General features: G+C 34.2%; 1 protein-coding gene, 1 long non-coding RNA gene and 1 pseudogene across 2 annotated transcripts; 2 read left to right on the forward strand and 1 right to left on the reverse strand.

Annotated features, from left to right (window-relative positions):
• The first annotated feature begins 1,684 nt into the window (after positions 1-1,684).
• LOC110692695 (protein SCAI homolog) lies at positions 1,685-7,111 on the forward strand. The gene is made up of 9 exons (XM_021869732.1): positions 1,685-2,515; positions 3,384-3,590; positions 3,730-3,972; positions 4,287-4,356; positions 4,441-4,614; positions 4,720-4,811; positions 5,175-5,357; positions 5,464-5,600; positions 6,333-7,111. Exons 1-9 carry the CDS (start codon positions 1,991-1,993, stop codon positions 6,511-6,513), a joined length of 1,812 nt encoding a protein of 603 aa, XP_021725424.1. The 5' UTR covers positions 1,685-1,990; the 3' UTR covers positions 6,514-7,111.
• Positions 7,112-8,359: 1,248 nt separating this feature from the next.
• LOC110692842 lies at positions 8,360-11,731 on the reverse strand (annotated as a pseudogene).
• Positions 11,732-13,068: 1,337 nt separating this feature from the next.
• LOC110692696 lies at positions 13,069-15,570 on the forward strand. Its single transcript, XR_002505512.1, has 4 exons — positions 13,069-13,436; positions 13,583-13,724; positions 14,130-14,219; positions 15,369-15,570. It is a non-coding gene; the product is annotated as an uncharacterized LOC110692696 (long non-coding RNA).
• Positions 15,571-16,695: the final 1,125 nt, after the last annotated feature.

Below are 16,695 nucleotides of genomic sequence, written 5' to 3' on the forward strand. Positions count from 1 at the left end.
TCTTTTTTTAAAAAGGCTATATTACTTTATAAAAGAAAGTACACTACAAATTAATTAAGAATTAACTTATAAATTAATTAAACCAACCTTAAGTAAAACAGCCATAAACATGCAGTTGATGCAGTGCCAATTCGTTACCTTTATTCCTAGAATTAGTAGTATATTCATTGTTCTCTACAGTATTATTTTACAGTATTTATTTGTTTTCTTCTTGTTTTTCGAGTTATTTTGTAATTTTTTATTATTCATTTGTTTTGTTGCATTTTTGCTGTATTTGCAGAGTGGTGGATATGATGATGAGTTATGACGACAGCTCAATCACGCTAGCCTAAATCAGGTCCATGTGATTTACAGCGCTTATTCTATGTTTAATTACTCTTAATTAATTACTAAGTCACTGTTACGTTGAATGGAATTAATTTTGATTCTTTAATTTTATTTTTTTAATTTTAATATTTTGCAATTAAGATATGAATAAATAAAGACAATAATGATATGAGACTTGAATTAGATGATGTTACAATAACTATCAATTTGAATAACAAAACATAAATTTAGCGTAGGGGTTTATCGAAATCTTGACACAATAAAACATACTTCATCCACAAGACATCGTATAATGTAGAAAGTTTTTATTGAGAGAACTTTATACATTTCACATGAACTTCAATTCCTTTATTTGAGTTTGTTAGGATTGTCTGAAATTGTTATAATGAATTACAAAATATTTTAAAAGTCAAAATATTACATGTATTAAGAAAATGATAAAGTATATATAATTCTGTAGTCGTCGTATTTTAAATAATAAGTAGTTGTAGTCCGGATAAAAACAAATAATTAGTGTGTAGAAGGGCCGAGCTGCTAATCCTGCTATACTTTAAGTAGGCAAATAAGGCAATAGAGTTGTCCCTAAAGTCGGCCATAATTTGGTAAATGCCACGAAAAGTGCTTGATTATGTTCATTATTTGCAGGATTCTAAGCTTCCCCACGAGGCCACGATCAAGCATCCAATGAAATCTCTAAAGTCTAAAACTCATGTCTGCTGACTTTCTCCCTTCTCCTACCTCCCATAGTCCCATGATTACTTGCTTTAGCCTTTACCTCAATACTTCTAATCAATTCATGCATGACTTTGTAAAGTGGACTTTATAAGAATGCATAGTAAAAACATGGTATTAAAAAAAATAAAATACTTATACAATTCTTGTTGGGTCCACTCAACAAAATGGATAACATACTCTAACTCTCTAAGTAAGTTTACAAAGGAATTTTTCAACATATACTTTGGTGTATACAAGGTTATATAGATATATTATCACAACAAAATTTGATATCAAGTCTTAAATAACATCAAAACCACCAAAACTTAATCAATATAAACAATTGGCGTCCACATATTGATTTGATGCACGAATCTCCTCATCGAGATCACCAACACGTCAAATGCGTGTCATATATGTATCTCGTGCACAATCGAGTTCATGCACACCCTTTATTAGTTGAGTTCACATGTTAAATGTACTATACTGTAACGACATCATTCACAATATAATCGAGTATTTCATACACGCAATACAATACATTAAACATTAAGTATTACAAATTAAAGTATATATACACAATAAAATTAGTTGAAATAGTACATAGTTAGAATGATTATCTAATTTTATACTTTTCATAATGATGAAGTACTTCAATTAATTATTTTTTTTATTTTATAACAAAATCTAGTTAAAATAGTCAGGCACAACAAATGAGTGCTCCTTTTCTTCGACTCCTTTTTCAACTCCCGGGAAACTTCACCTACATCATCAGCTCACCTCCTTTCTTCTCCAACTTCTCAACTGCAACAACCCAAAAACAACAAAACTCATACATCTTTACAAAAAAACAACCCAAAATTCCTCTTATTTTCTCTCTCCTCAACAAAAATGGCGGCAATCTCAGAACCCATCTCTCTCACCCCCTAATGCCACGCGCCAGACATCAATGGCGCTTCGAAACGGCGGACTCGAAACGGCCCGAACCCAAGAACCGGCCCAAGAGTTTCGGGCCTTAGTCGAGAAGGCTGACCGGAAGTTTTCGCGGGTTCGAGACCTTCCTGATTTTGGGCCTGGGCCCAACCCGGCTCGATACCTGAACAAGGTGTTCAAGGCGTATATGAAGGTGTGGAAGTTTCAGCGAGAGAACCGGGCCAAGTTGGTGGGTTCGGGCCTACAAAGGTGGGAAATCGGAGAGATCGCGTCTCGGATCGGGCAGTTGTATTTTGGGCAGTACATGAGAAGTAGTGAAGCTAGGTTTCTTCTAGAATCGTATGTTTTTTACGAGGCAATTTTTAATCGTGGGTATTTTCAAGGTGGTAAAGAATTTGGTGGGGTTAGTGTTAGGTTTAAGGAATTAAGGTTTTATGCTCGATTTTTGTTGGTTGCTTTGATTTTGAATCGTCGTGATGTTGTTGATTTGCTCGTTGACCGGTTTAAGGTTCTTGTTGATGATAGCCGAGCTACTTTTCGGGTATTTTTCTATCCAATTTCTTCTTTTTAATTCCAAGTTATGATTGTTAATTTGATGGGTTTAGTAATGATTACTGTATTTGATTATGAAATTTAATGATATGTGATTGAAATATTGAATATGGTAGGTTGATTGTGTTGCAATTAGCTTTTTTAGAGTATGGATTTTGTTTTTGCAATGTGTTTTTGGTGTTGTGGATTGCTCGTAATCGATTGGCGTTTTTCGGGCTGATTAGGGAGGTGATGTTATTAGGCTTGGTCTGGGGTTGCTTGTAATAGGCTATGAGAATTAGGAGTTCATAGCAGATATGAGCTTTAAGGTTTTCTAGTCTCTTGAGGATAGTACCGAGAACGCGAATTCAAGTTAATAGACTTCTACATCACTGCATCATCGTCCTTTGGGAAATTTACTAACAATTAACAATAAAATGGTGATATGGGGTTGAAATCATTTGTTGACATTCTTCGCCACACAGGATTAAGAGCGTGTTGACTTGTATGAATCGTATCACCCTTTGCATCAGAGAGAGAGAGAGAGAGAGAGAGACAGAGTGGGATGGGGAGGCAGGGAGGAGTGAATCCTTAGCTGTGTTACACCTGTCAATGCAAAGAGATTTAATTCTAGAAAATGGCTTTCCAATATGATTACTCATTAGAGATTAGGTTGGTTGTCAAATATCTACCATGGACCTTTAGCCTTTAGGCATCTATCGGGACAAGTAATGATCATTTCATCCAGGTTTTAATTTCCTTTGTGGGGTTTGTGGGGATGAATCATTGCCCGTCTGGCAGTTTCTGTCCTGTTGGTGCAAATTTAGCTCCGGTGAGGGTTTATTATATTCTTTATTCTTTTTACTTTGTGCTCTCAGGAAACTAACTTCAAAGAATGGAAGCAAGTGGTTCAAGAGATTGTCCGCTTTGTAAATGTTGACAAGCCATTGCCAAATGCTCGGCCATTGCGTTATTGTGCCATGTTTGACACTCATCCAGACTCGTTGCCGTATGTAGCTCGTTTTCATGCAAAGAAAGTTTTAAAATTGAAAGATGTAGTGTTAACCAGCTATCACCGGAATGAGGTGAATGTCATACTTCTGCGCATCACTAAGATATATTATTCTCCTATATATTCCTAATATTATCTCTAATGGAGTCTGCTGAACTCTATGCGGAGCTCTAAATTCAGCAGTATCTAACTTGGGGCTGTATATGTTTCAGGTTAAGTTTGCTGAAGTGACATTGGACACATACAGAATGCTGCAATGTTTGGAATGGGAGCCAAGTGGATCATTTTACCAAAAGCATCAAACTGAACCCATTGAAAATGGTGTCCACAAGGACTTTTCTGGTACTTCTGGGTTAATTGACATAAATTTGGCAGCTGATCTGACTGATCCAACCTTGCCCCCAAATCCAAGGAAAGCAGTTTTGTATCGCCCAACAGTGACACAATTTATTTCTGTAAGTAGCCAAGATTTTCCTGTCTTAGATTTTGCATTTCTGAGGTCCTGGGTGTTTGTTGCTTGGACAAGTCATGTTAAAAAATCCAGAGCTTAGAACCACAGGAGGCATGAGAACCTTGCCTTTGACATGGCCTTGCTTGATACTGCTGGAATATCCTGTTTACCTTCTCCTGATATCTGTACTATACAAGTATATTGATTTGGGAATAAGCAATGCCATTTTTTTCCCCTAATAATGATGATAAACCTTTTTATTTTTGACATATAAAATCTTTTGTTAAGAATTCTGTTGATGGTATGCTTCTCTGGCAGGTCATAGCAACAATGTGTGAGGAGCTCCCACCCGACAGTATTATACTAATATATGTGTCATCATCTTTGGGTAAATTGGCCTCTTTTGAACATAATTTTTTATGCATTTGCTGTGTCAGCTTCTTAATGTTGTGGTTGCCCTATATTTTTGCAGGAGCAGCTAGTTCCGTTAGTGCTGAAAGCTCTGGCGGCTCTAGAAGATTTTCAAAGAGTAAAGTTTTGCTTTCAGCTGCCCATGATCAAACCCTGTCTCCTGGAGATAATAAAAAAGGATACTTGAGTAATTATTATGATAATTCCCTGTGTTTAAGTCCACGTGGAATTGGAGGTGTGCACAATGCAGAAAGCTGTCATTTCTTTATTTTTATGATGTTTGGCTAATTTTATGTGTTAAATTCAACAATAACTTATGAGAATACTCTTGCCTTTTCAGGTTCTAATAACCTCTATCCCGGAGATTTATTACCCTTCACTAGGAGGCCTCTCTTCTTAGTTATTGATAGTGATAACAGCCATGCATTCAAGGCAGGTTTGTCAAAACTTGTCCTGGCCAGATAAACTATCTTCACTTATTAAAATATCTCTATTGCATGTGATTGTTTTTCTTCTTGAACATACTGGTTGCATAATGGACAGAACAAACTGGCAATATGGAGTAAAGAATCAACAAATTAAGGATGCACAATCTTAAATCTTGAAAAATTCTATGCATATCTCGTGCATACTGATGCTTTTTCTCATATATTGTTGCTCTTCAGATGATCCTTTATTCTGAGACGCAAAAGAATTTTATTTTGCTGTTCTTTTCTTCCCCAACTATCTACCATACATTGATAAACATGTGTTGTTTCTTTTGAGGTGCTCATGCTTTGTTTATATGATCTGCAGGTCATTCATGGTTCAGAAAGAGGGGAGCCATCAGCGTTGTTGCTTTCCCCCTCAAGGCCATCATTCAAGAACCCTCCTAGTGTTGATGCAATTGAAAATGGGAGCCAGTTTACTCTGTTTTTGACAACTCCTCTACTAGCATTTTGCCAATTGGTTGGCCTTTCTGCACCTGATAGAGATACAGTGAGCTCTCAACATATACTTTGAAGTTTGAACTTTCATTTTTTAAATGATGAACTCAAATCTAGCATATTTTTTTATTTCATAGTAATAACGAGTATTTCTGCAGGACATTTATGGTGAGGCTGAAAACATAATTGCAAATGCCTTTGCTAAATGGGAAGTGATGTTATGCTCATCAACAAAAATTGATCTCGTTTGGGCTCAAGTACTTCCAGACCCTTTCCTTCGTCGCATTATTCTTAGGTATATTATTTTCCTCCTTTATTATCTGAAATTTATGCAGCCTATATTGCCAAGTAGACTTGTCAATTAGATCAAGAGAAGAAAAAAAAAAATGGGTGGGCTCAAGAGTTGAGCCTTGACATGTTAAAGGTGTAGTGGCTGAGCTAGTTTCAACTTAACTACCTATTTAGTCTGCTGAAAATGTACATTGAACCGATAACTCTGGTCCTGCAGAGAGAGAAAAAAAAAACTCTATTTTGATTTCCTTGTAAGTTCCATTCTATTTTAGTTGATGTCACTCCGCACCTTACTAAGAAAAACAAAAAAAAATGTCCCGTCTTGGACTTCCAGGTACAAGTAAAATTGGATAACGAAATAAACTACGTTTTTTCCTGAGTAATCAATATGTAATTTTTTGGCATGGAGATGAAGAAAACTATATAGGGTTACTAATTTAACTAAAAGTGGAGAGTCTGAGAAAAGTCAGGGAACGTGCCCAAAAACTATACAGGAAAAGGGTGTTTCTTTCCATTTTAAGTTACATGGATATCTTTTTGGGACTTACCAAAACACGTAATAGAAAGGTTATTGGGAAGGGGAGTGACTAAACTAAGTACTATCTTCTTGCAAAACACCCTTCCCATTGAGTTAAGTATGCTGTAGCACTAGATTGCTTGACCACAACTATTTTATTTCCACAGAGGGGAACTTATGGAACTTACACTGATTTTGTCCATTTTAAATGCTATCCAGATTTATATTCTGCCGTGCTGTGCTATATCTACTCCACCCCCTTAACACAAGGGATTCATACATGCCTGATTGCCTGCCTCATCTTCCTGGTTTTTTATCACCTGATGCAGAAGCCGTTGAATCATATATTCATCGGCTTGCTGACCACCTCAAAGTTTCTGACTGTTTCTATAATACGTAACTGGAAGAAGGTACTTGTCAGCTAATTCAAGGCCAAGTTCAAGTTTTGTTGATTTTTTAGTGCTACAGTGATACAACCCCTGAAGATTCTGGTTAACACTTCCTGGACATGGCGAATAGAACTCCTGGGGAAGACTATGCATTGCCGAGAATTCTTTGGTAAGCTGAGGAGGCTATTGGGAGTGGGGCATGTCGATCGACTGCAACAAATTGGAGGTTAATATTTCGATGTCATTGCGCGAATCTTTGTTGTGGATATAATGTGAGAATAGTGTTTGATAGATGGCATTTCTTCAACAATAGGAAGTTCTATATTTAGGTGTCATTGGGCGGACCTTTGTTGTGTGGTATACTATGTGAAAATAGTGTGTAGATGGGTTAGGTGTTTTTTTTTTTTTAAAAAAAAAATTTATTTTATTTATATTATTTCTTTTTTCTTTGTTTCTTGGGTATGGATTTAGCTTAATGCCCTAGCAAATTGCTATTATGTTACTTCGTATATTTCAATACATCCACAGGAAATGCTAGATTTCTTCACGTTTATGTACAAGAATAACTTTTTACTTCAATATTTCAAGTGGGAAATTACCCAAGATACATATTGTTCTTTGTGAGTTCTAACAAAATTCAAATGTTAATTCATTTCTTAATTTCTAACTTTCTATGAAACTAGGGTGGCTAACGTGCGCGATGTGCATTATAATTAGTAATGTTCGGGGAGTTTTTTCACTTGTTGGTTATATTAATAAAGGAAAACATGTAAACAAATATTTTAGGGGTATAAATGTCCGCACACTATTTTAATAGTTCAAAATGGTAATTAACATTAATGAAGACAAAAAAAAAAAACAATTAAAATTATTGAAAGCAAAATAAAAACTTGTACATAGTACATATTAATGAGGATAAACATGTAAATGCACATTTTAAATGATATAATTGGCAGCACACTATTCATAAGACTAGAGTAATCTTATACTTTTTTAGAAGATAAAATAAGAAGAAGACTATGGTGGCTAACGCGCATGACGTGCGCACATAGCTATTCATGTCAAGGAATCTCTTTCAGTTTAGTTTTATGTTCCAACTTTAGTTGTTGGTAATATTAATGAGGGAAAATATGTAAACAAAAAATTTTGAGAGTATAAATGTTCGCACACTATTTTTAAAAGTTCAATAGAAAGTCAACTAACATTAACAAGGGAAAATAAATAGATAAACATTTTAAAGGGAATAATTGTCCAAACACTATTTATAAGAGTCATTTCAAACTTTTTAATATATATATAGGAAAAAAAAGAGAAAAAAAAAGGCCAAAAAGCTACGCTGGTAAAGACAAAAGGTAAAAAAAAAAAAAAATGTCACTCATGTTATTCGCATGCATAAATGGGGAAATGTAAATAGACATTTTTAGGGATATAGTTGGCATAACCCTATTTATAAGTGTTTGATTAAACTTTTAATAAGGAAGAGAAGAAGATATGGATATATTTAGGTTTTGGCTAATTTTTTGTGATCTAAAATGACAAAGATATCCAAATCAATTTTTAATCTATTGCAAGTATTTCCAAAATATACCATTACTTACTGAATTTTTTAGGTAAACATGCCCTAAATTTGTCTAAAAATATGGGCGTGTTCAGCACTATCTTTTAAGTAGTTTTTAGTGGTTTGACCAAATCAAATTTTTACTTGATTAATAACATAAAAATAAGTAATACAAAGTAATAAGGTAAGTTGAATAAAAGTCTTAGCTCGCTATTTATTAAGGGTACACAAGAAACACAAATGGGTTATACATCCAAATTTGAAAATCACTTCCTTAATTTTACTAGCTAACAACATAGTTAATTGACTTTGAGTTGAGCAACGATATCCGCTATTGAAGATCTAAGGTGGCAAATTGCCTCTAAAGGCTTTTCCTTAGGACCAATATTAGTACCATTTTTCAGAGTCAAGTCTACTAATCCATCCTTAGGTGCTCCCCAATCAAAACATTGGATAAGAGTAGCCAAAGTGATGTTCCTAGTAGCAAAGGCGTTCGCAGGGCAAGACCTTCTCCCAATTCCAAAGGGTAAAAACTTGTAGTTGTACCCTTCGATCTCATAGGCAAATCTCTCCGTCTTAAACACATTTGACTCGTCCCATAGGCTAGGGTCCCTTTGTATTGCCCAAGCATTGATATAAAGCATAATGCCTTTTTTTTACCTGGAACCCTCCAATTGTGCAGTCTTTGGATGAGCAATGTGGGAATAAAAGTGGTGCAGGTGGTGTAAGTCTTAGAGTCTCATACATTATCCAACGTATGTAGCTCAATTTTGGTATGTCGGATTCGTCAATGAGTCTTCTGTTGCCTACGATTAGATCAATTTCCGTCCTTGCTTTTGCAGTGTTTTGTGGGTTGTTTATGAGATTTGACATTGCCCACTTCAAGGTTTTAATTGTAGTTTCCGATCCTGATACCAGTTGCATCTGATATATAGATAAACATATGTCTTATATGAGTAACACTCCCTCCATTTATTATAATAAAAGGAAATTCTAGTAATTCTTACTCCCTCTGTCCCTTATTTTTTGCCCCATTTGACTTTTTACGGTCTCCAAGACACGTCTTCAAACGCATATATCTCCATTTCTATACGCGTAAAAATTATAGAAATTTGATAATAATAAATTATACAATGAGACAATTCTAACAAGATCCCACGTGAATATATTATCACTTATAAATCAACAAGAATTCATGGTCAAAGTTTTAAAAGTTTGACCCATATTTTTGCAATGGGGCAAAATATAAGGGACGGAGGGAGTACTTCGTATTAATTCCTAGCAAGACATCATCACATAAATTAATGTTAATGTTAGAAGTATGAGATACACACTTGTTAGTAGAAGAGAGTTCACTTTGTCGGTCAAGGTTTCATCACAAAACCATTTGACAACAAATTAAGTACCTTCTAAGTCTTATAAAAATTTTAACTCTCTCATTTATTTAAAAAGTCAATGTGGAATACTTACATTTGTTGATTAATAAGTCTATATATAATCCAACAAAAATTACACTTTCCCTCACATTGTTGACACTACATTAATGCATGTCTATTTCTTGTGATGAGCCATTATTGTCTCTACTGTACTTGTGATGATGATGATTGATGAACCATAATTAAGCAATAATAATAAGGGGATACTAAAAACAACCAACATAGTCAGATCTCTTCTATACTAATGAATATTGCATTTATTAATTACATTATATTTTCCATAAAAATTAAGGCATATTAGGATAAAAACTTTTCTCACTTTTTTTAAATCCTAAAATAATTCTATACTAGTATGTTCAAGAGTTTTTAGTTTTCTAAAGAATAATTTTATCATTTTATTTATTTTTATTTTCTTACTTGCCACTATATTATTCTTATTCGCCACATCACAATGCCACGTAAAATTTATGATAATTTTTGTTAATATTAATCACACATCGCGACCTTTAGCATTTTTGTTAAATCTAAATTATGAATGTTTTATAATGATTTTCCGTTTTATTTATTAGTTATTAATTATGAACTTAACCTTTGATTATATGTTATGATTTACTTATATTTAAAAATAAATAAATGTAGATGATATTTTGTTAGATAAGATCTTATATGATCAAATCAGATAGGAGATTTGAATAATCCTTGAAATAAATAGTATCAACTTAAATAATTTGAATAGAAAATAGCCTTATTGTATATTTTCCAGCATAATATTTTTAATTTTTCATTTAAATTAACACATAATTAATGAAATTACTCATTTGGGTAATTAAATTTATGCATTGACATATATCAGAGATAAATTGTCACAATTAATTAAAAATTTGAGGAATTAACAAACTATAATTCTAGAGGCAAAGGGAGTAATCTTAGCAAAATGAAACTTTTGATAAAGTCATCGGTGTAGCAATCAGGTTCAGCTTCCTGCAAGTCTAGCAATTGTTCAATTAAATTTTTTGTCACGTCTTCCTCATCACAGGATGATCCTCTTTTAATACTTTCTCTACATTCATCAATTAAATTTTGTAAATACTCATCTCTCTTCTTCCAAAGCTTTTTCAAATTTTTCTCAATCCCTCCAAAACCTACCCACCTCAAGATGGGAAAGAAATCACACATTGTCATGTAACTAGGGGATGGCAAATCCATGTTATCCCATGGCTTCCCATTTACTACCCACATCACAAAGTTGTGCGCCACCTTATTAAAAATATTGGTTAAGTTCACTTTTCGGGTCCCACCCTCAGACTCGGTCAGAAGCTCTAAGATTATGTTATGGATCTCAGCTTTTCGAGTGGGGCTTGCTTCATTAAGCTTACGAAAGGAAAGCATAGTTAAGACACCAACACGTCGGAGATTCCTCCGATGGTCCCCATACGGAGACCAAAGGAGGATCGAAAAGTTGTATCCTAAAACCTTACCAACAATAAACTTAGGTTTGTCAGAAAATACGATGTCGTTTTTATTGAGGCATTCCTCGACGACCGATGGAGAAGAGACAACCAAAGGTGCTGGCAGCCCAAATGCAAGGAGAAAATTGGACCATAAAAGGTGGAAGTTGAGGATTAATCTTCCCTATATAAACCACGAACTTATTCACTGAAAAATACACCTCTTGAGCTTCAATATTCCAGTAAACAAAATAACGTGAAGAGAGTTCTTATTTTTCTCTTATATTCTTGAGCGTACTTAGTTCTTGTATTGCAATTTGTAATCAAGATATTTGGGGATTGGGATTGTGAGATTTGTAATCAGTGAGGTTAAGGAAATTTCAGAGTCGAAATTTCTGTGAGAGTTGGGAACAAGTTCCAATCTTGTGGAACTTGTTACGGGTTTTATTCTTCACTTGTAAAAGAGTTTATTTACATAGTGGAAAATTATAAAAGCCTATATCATCTCTCTTTACTGTTCTACTTAGTTTTAATTCTGCAAAAAGTTCTAAATTTCACTACTTCTACAATTCACCCCCCCCCCCTTATAATAGCCTATTAAACTTTCAATTGGTAGAAATGTCTTATGGAAGGGGGGCTTGAGTAGGTGTAGGTGGCCCCATATAGGAATTGATGGTGGAATTGGTGGGAGGTTCTTGTTCTTTGCTTTAGAGGGTAAAAGGATTTTGTAAAGGAAGATTATGATTGCCAAAAGCGATAGGAACAAGTACGTTTTCTCCATTTCCATGGGTTTTTTGTTGTATGGATATGGGTGTTTGTGATAAAGATATCGTTACATTTGAAAGTGGGAGAGAGTATATATAATTAATTGAAAGGGCCAAAACCATATTAGACAATACAAAAATTCCTTGGTCTAATGTGCTGGTCAAAGATGATGACTGTACAATGCATGTGAGACATGTGGGTTTGTGTTGGGTAAGGAAATAAAAATAAAACAATATTTATTTGGAAATTAAAGATGCCTAACATAGAAGGAAGATATTTACACTTACAAAAAATGGTAAAATTAAGATTATATCCTAATTTGATTTTTTTTTTTAAATGTATAAAATATTTATTGAGTAAACACAAAATTGACTATCTTAAATCTCTTTAATTGATAAATATTTAATTTTCTAAATGAAAGTATTTTCTATTATTTAAAAAAAAAACTAATAATTACTCTATTTTATTTTAACAATGCGTTTTCTGTGTGGATGGCTAACACACACTAAAACATCGATCGGATAACCCATGACTGATCGATTAACCCATGACCGATCAAGTAACCCCTGACCAACCGAGTAACCCCTGACCGAGTAACCCTTGAATAATTAGGTGTCGCTAGTCTACGTATGAAACTTTGTGATATATTAAATGCAATACACCTCTATGGCACACTTTGTGAAAGAACTTAAGCAAGGTAAATGAACAAAGTATTCAAAAGAATTTATATACGTAGCGCCTAACCTTTCTGTAATCTTCGTGTTCAAATTAATTTGATAAAGTCGGCCATTTATCTACTCTAATAGACTCCTAAAAAAGTGTGTCGAGGTTGTGTGTTGCATATAAAAGAAAATAGAGGAAGCACTAAGTGGGGTGGTATGAGAGAGAAATAATAAATAATAGTGGGTACTTAACAAATAAGAAAGTATTGCATTTATTATGAACCCATGTAAAAGAAAAGCGTTGCAATTATTATGAACCCACGTAAAAGAAAAGTGTTGTGATTATTACGAAACTGAAAATATTAGAGGAGTGTACTCACTCTGTCCCAGAATACATGACACACACTAGTGGAAAAATTGCTATTAGCTGCCCCCCATTAGCAACTGGCGTTAAATACGTAAGCTACTAAAACCTTAATTGCAACTGGCTAAACTAATGTCAATTACAAATACTATGTCATTAGCAACTGGCCCAATAATGTACTTTGCTAATACTTGGAGTTTAAAAATTAAAATTTATATTAGCAATTGGCCTCTACAACGCCAGTTGCAAATAATACAACATTCGCAGCTGGCGCTTCAATGAAGGCTGCTAATAATAATTAATTAAATAAAAGAATAATCAATCGCAACTGACCTATGAAATGCCCGCTAAAAATACTAGGTCAACCAAAAATTTGACCAATTTAATTGTAGCTAAAATTGTAATGCAAGCTGCTAAAAAAAAGTTCCTTCCAATTTTATTAACCCGCCTTCTCTCTCCTAAAATCTTCGTATTCTCCATTTTCTGCTGAACATTTTCGCTGAATATCTTCTCCATTTTCGCTCAGCCCTACAAAGAACCCAGTTTTGCGTTTTGTTCTAATTCTGCGTTTTCCTCACAAAGAACCCCGATTCTCCTCCATTTCCGAGTTTTTGTTCAATTTTTGGGTTTCCTCACAAAGAACCCGATTTGTGACGACATTGGAATTTCCGACAGATTTGGGGATTGTTCAATTCGTTCAGGTAATTTTATAATTTTTAGAAGTATTTCTAATTACGGTTCTAAATAGGGGTTTTCATGAAATTTTGCATAAAACTAGATAGGTTTTCATGAATTTAGTATTCATCAGTTTGATTTATTGCCGTGATTCCATTTCTACTGCTCGCAGCGGCCACCTCTGTGATGCATGCAAATGGCGACGTCTCTTTCTCTTCTCCTCTCCATTGAAGTCTTATTCTGAATCCTCCATTGAATCCTCTCCTCTTCTTCTGTCATTTCTGAATTCACCGAGTATCAATTTCACAACCTAGGTAATTCTGCTTTTTTTTTTCTTCTTTAAAATCATCGACTGTCAATTTCACAATCTAGGGATTGCTTTTGATTGAATTTTCATTATTTCCATTTTTGGGTTAGTAATCATGACTGTCAATTTCGTGAGTTTGCTGCAATAAAAAAAACGAGTCATCAAAGCAAAAAAAAAAGTCATTTTTGGGTTAATTTTTTCGTGAATTTGCTGCTTCTTGCTTGTTCTAGGTTTTAATTATTTTAATTGAAACTAAATTTGTTTATTTTGTTTGGAGTTAATATCAATTTGCTTGGCTTCTGATTTTTTTTTATCAATTTACTGTAGCTTCGTATGGTGAATATTTCGGCTTGAGTCGTGAAAATTCTCTCTGATTCATTCCATGTTGAATCTATTTTCATTATCATTGCAGGTTTTGCAAGATAAAAAATTGAAGGGACAGCTTGCTGTTAAAGAAGAGTTGTATAAACGCTCTGCAAAAACAAGAACGAATGTTGAAAAGGTCACCTTTCGAATCCTTTTATGTACTGAAACTCTTCCCCACTTATATTATTATTAGGATTTTAGTTATGTTTTATAAATGTTCTTTCTTTTTTATGGTTTCTAAAACACATTATGCAGAACTAAATCCCACTTTAAAGATTGCTATAGCCTTGTAGACCTTGACAAATAATGATAAGAACATGTAATATATAAGTAGGGGCATTTGGGTATTGATATGTATTATAAGTATACAATCCTGAGCACATCCCTGAAACTATCTACAATTTGAGATTACAGACTACAGAGTGCAGTAGTTGTTTATGGAGCCATTGATTGAATTCCTTTTAGATTGAATTACTTAGCGTATTCTGTCTTCGCTAGGGAGTAATGTAATATAGTGCATATGAAGGTACAGTAATGTATAAATTTAGTGAGAATTTATCTGGCATACCAACTGCCTATGTTGCAACTTTTTTGTATATCCTGCCATCATGACAAGTAAAGTTGATTTCTTTTCCTTCTAATTTTGAAATGAGATTGTTTTTTTCTCCGTAATTATTTAGTTGGCTTTCTTACTGGCTGATCTCTATATTGTGGAGTAAAGTGAAGCCAAGATCAGATATAGGAAGGCTCATCTTCAATAATATTTATATATTGATCAGTGACCTGTTTTTTCTGGGACCTTTTCTGGGCAATCTAGGGGTATGGACAGCTTAATATGCACTTACAAAGCTAGAGTTTAGAGATATATTTGTCTCCATCTCTATTTTCCTCCCTAATATGTTTCTCAATTCGTATAAGTTCGGATTTTGTTTCAAGTTGTGCTTTTGGACCTTGGTAGAGCAAGTAGGAAATAATGCCAATGACCTAATTTGAGAACCATCAGAAGCAATATATTTGGGCACTTTAGCAAGACCCAAAAACTAGCAAAATATTGTTTTAGGCTAAGGTTTAACAAGACCTAAACCTTTATTTGTTTGTTTGTGTGCTTGAATGTATAAATTTAGTGAGAATTACCCCCCAAGATCCCAGCTCAAGGGGAACAATCAGATTATATTTGCATTTTTGATATCAATTTTAATTGAAACTAAATTTGTTTATTTTACTTTTGGGTCTATTTTTGCCTTTAAATACAATTTTTCGTGTGTTTTGTTGCCTTTACTTTCAGGCTGGTTTGATTAACAAGAAGCTCGGGGTTCATCTGTTTGATTTCTTGTCGTGAATCCATTCCTGCTGCTCGTAACAGCTGATATGTTCATTTTATATAGTGATTTACCCCTATCCCTTGGTCATTTTAGGAGTATTTTTGGCTCTTTGGAGTCACTTTTATTACTAATATGCGTTTTCTAGTGTTTTTGTAGTTTTGGTATTATTTTATAGGAAATTGCGGATTTGGAGCATTTTCCCAGATTTATTTGAGCCACTACGAGCATTGGAGTAGGATCGCATTCATATGACCACATTCCGAAGCCCAAGGCCGCGTTGGAGCAATCAAACTGTTGATTAAGGGCTCGGTGAAGAAAAAGAGTTCGAGGCATTGAACTGAGTATTAAAGACCCAAAGAGGAAATCCGGATTTGGGCCAAGAAAATAGCCTAAATCGAAAGTCCATGTTGCTCGATTACTCGCCTGACCGGGGAGTGCCCTTGCCCTTAGGCGCGCCCGGCCGGGCGAAGCAGATAGGATGTATTAGCACTTCGCCCTGAAAGAGGAAGATGTCGGAGGCGGGCCGGGCGAGCATCCGCCCGACCGGGCGCGTGTTTTTGAGGGGTGTTTTGCGACTTTTAATCTTCGTTTAAGTTTAGGATTTCTAGCTTAAGTATAAATACGCTTTTCTAAGCAAGTGACGATTACGTCTTTCTGGAGTTAATTTCTTAGATTTAGCTTTAAGCTTTGGATTATTACTATTGTTCTCTCTACACACTTTTAATTTATGCAATTCATTATTTCCGTTTATTTTGGTCACGATTTCTTCCCCTTTTATTTTTAGTAATTAATTGTTTTGATTAATTATGTCTTGTTTATTTGCTTTGCTTAGTTTAGATTTAAATATGTGTGAGTAGTTTTATTTCTAGGGTTATGGGAATCCATAAATAATATGAAGGGGTAATTAAATATTGGTGACTGTCAATGCTTTGGTTGATTTTCTATTGATTGATTTAATGCTATGCAATTATATTAGGCTTGATTTAATTGTATGAGTTATGCAATATTGATTCGAGAGACGAGAATTGGTGTTTAGGCTTAGTTTCAATACGCAGGTTAATTTATAAATGGTTAAGTCAAGATTCGAGAGATGCGATTTAATACCGGTAGATTAATTATATGATTGTAATACGTAGTGAAAGCCCTTTATGATCTGATTAATTGATGCATTGATAAGTGATTGTTGTGTTTTACCCTGGAATATTATTTATTGGTGAACCTATACCTTAAGCTTTGATTTATTGATTTCCTCCCTTATTCAATTTGTTTTAGTTTAATCATTCTCCTTAG

The sequence above is a fragment of the Chenopodium quinoa genome, unplaced genomic scaffold (genome assembly GCF_001683475.1).
Source record: "Chenopodium quinoa cultivar QQ74 unplaced genomic scaffold, ASM168347v1, whole genome shotgun sequence".
Lineage (NCBI taxonomy): Eukaryota > Viridiplantae > Streptophyta > Magnoliopsida > Caryophyllales > Amaranthaceae > Chenopodium > Chenopodium quinoa.

What these genes read in the sequence shown, in the direction of transcription:
- LOC110692695 (XM_021869732.1), top strand. Translation starts at nt 1,991, where the DNA reads ATGGCGCTTCGAAACGGCGGACTCGAAACGGCCCGAACCCAAGAACCG. An exon ending in ATATGTGTCATCATCTTTGG is followed by an intron (nt 4,357 to 4,440) that starts GTAAATTGGCCT and finishes ATATTTTTGCAG; the next exon opens with GAGCAGCTAGTTCCGTTAGT. An exon ending in AAGTCCACGTGGAATTGGAG is followed by an intron (nt 4,615 to 4,719) that starts GTGTGCACAATG and finishes TTGCCTTTTCAG; the next exon opens with GTTCTAATAACCTCTATCCC.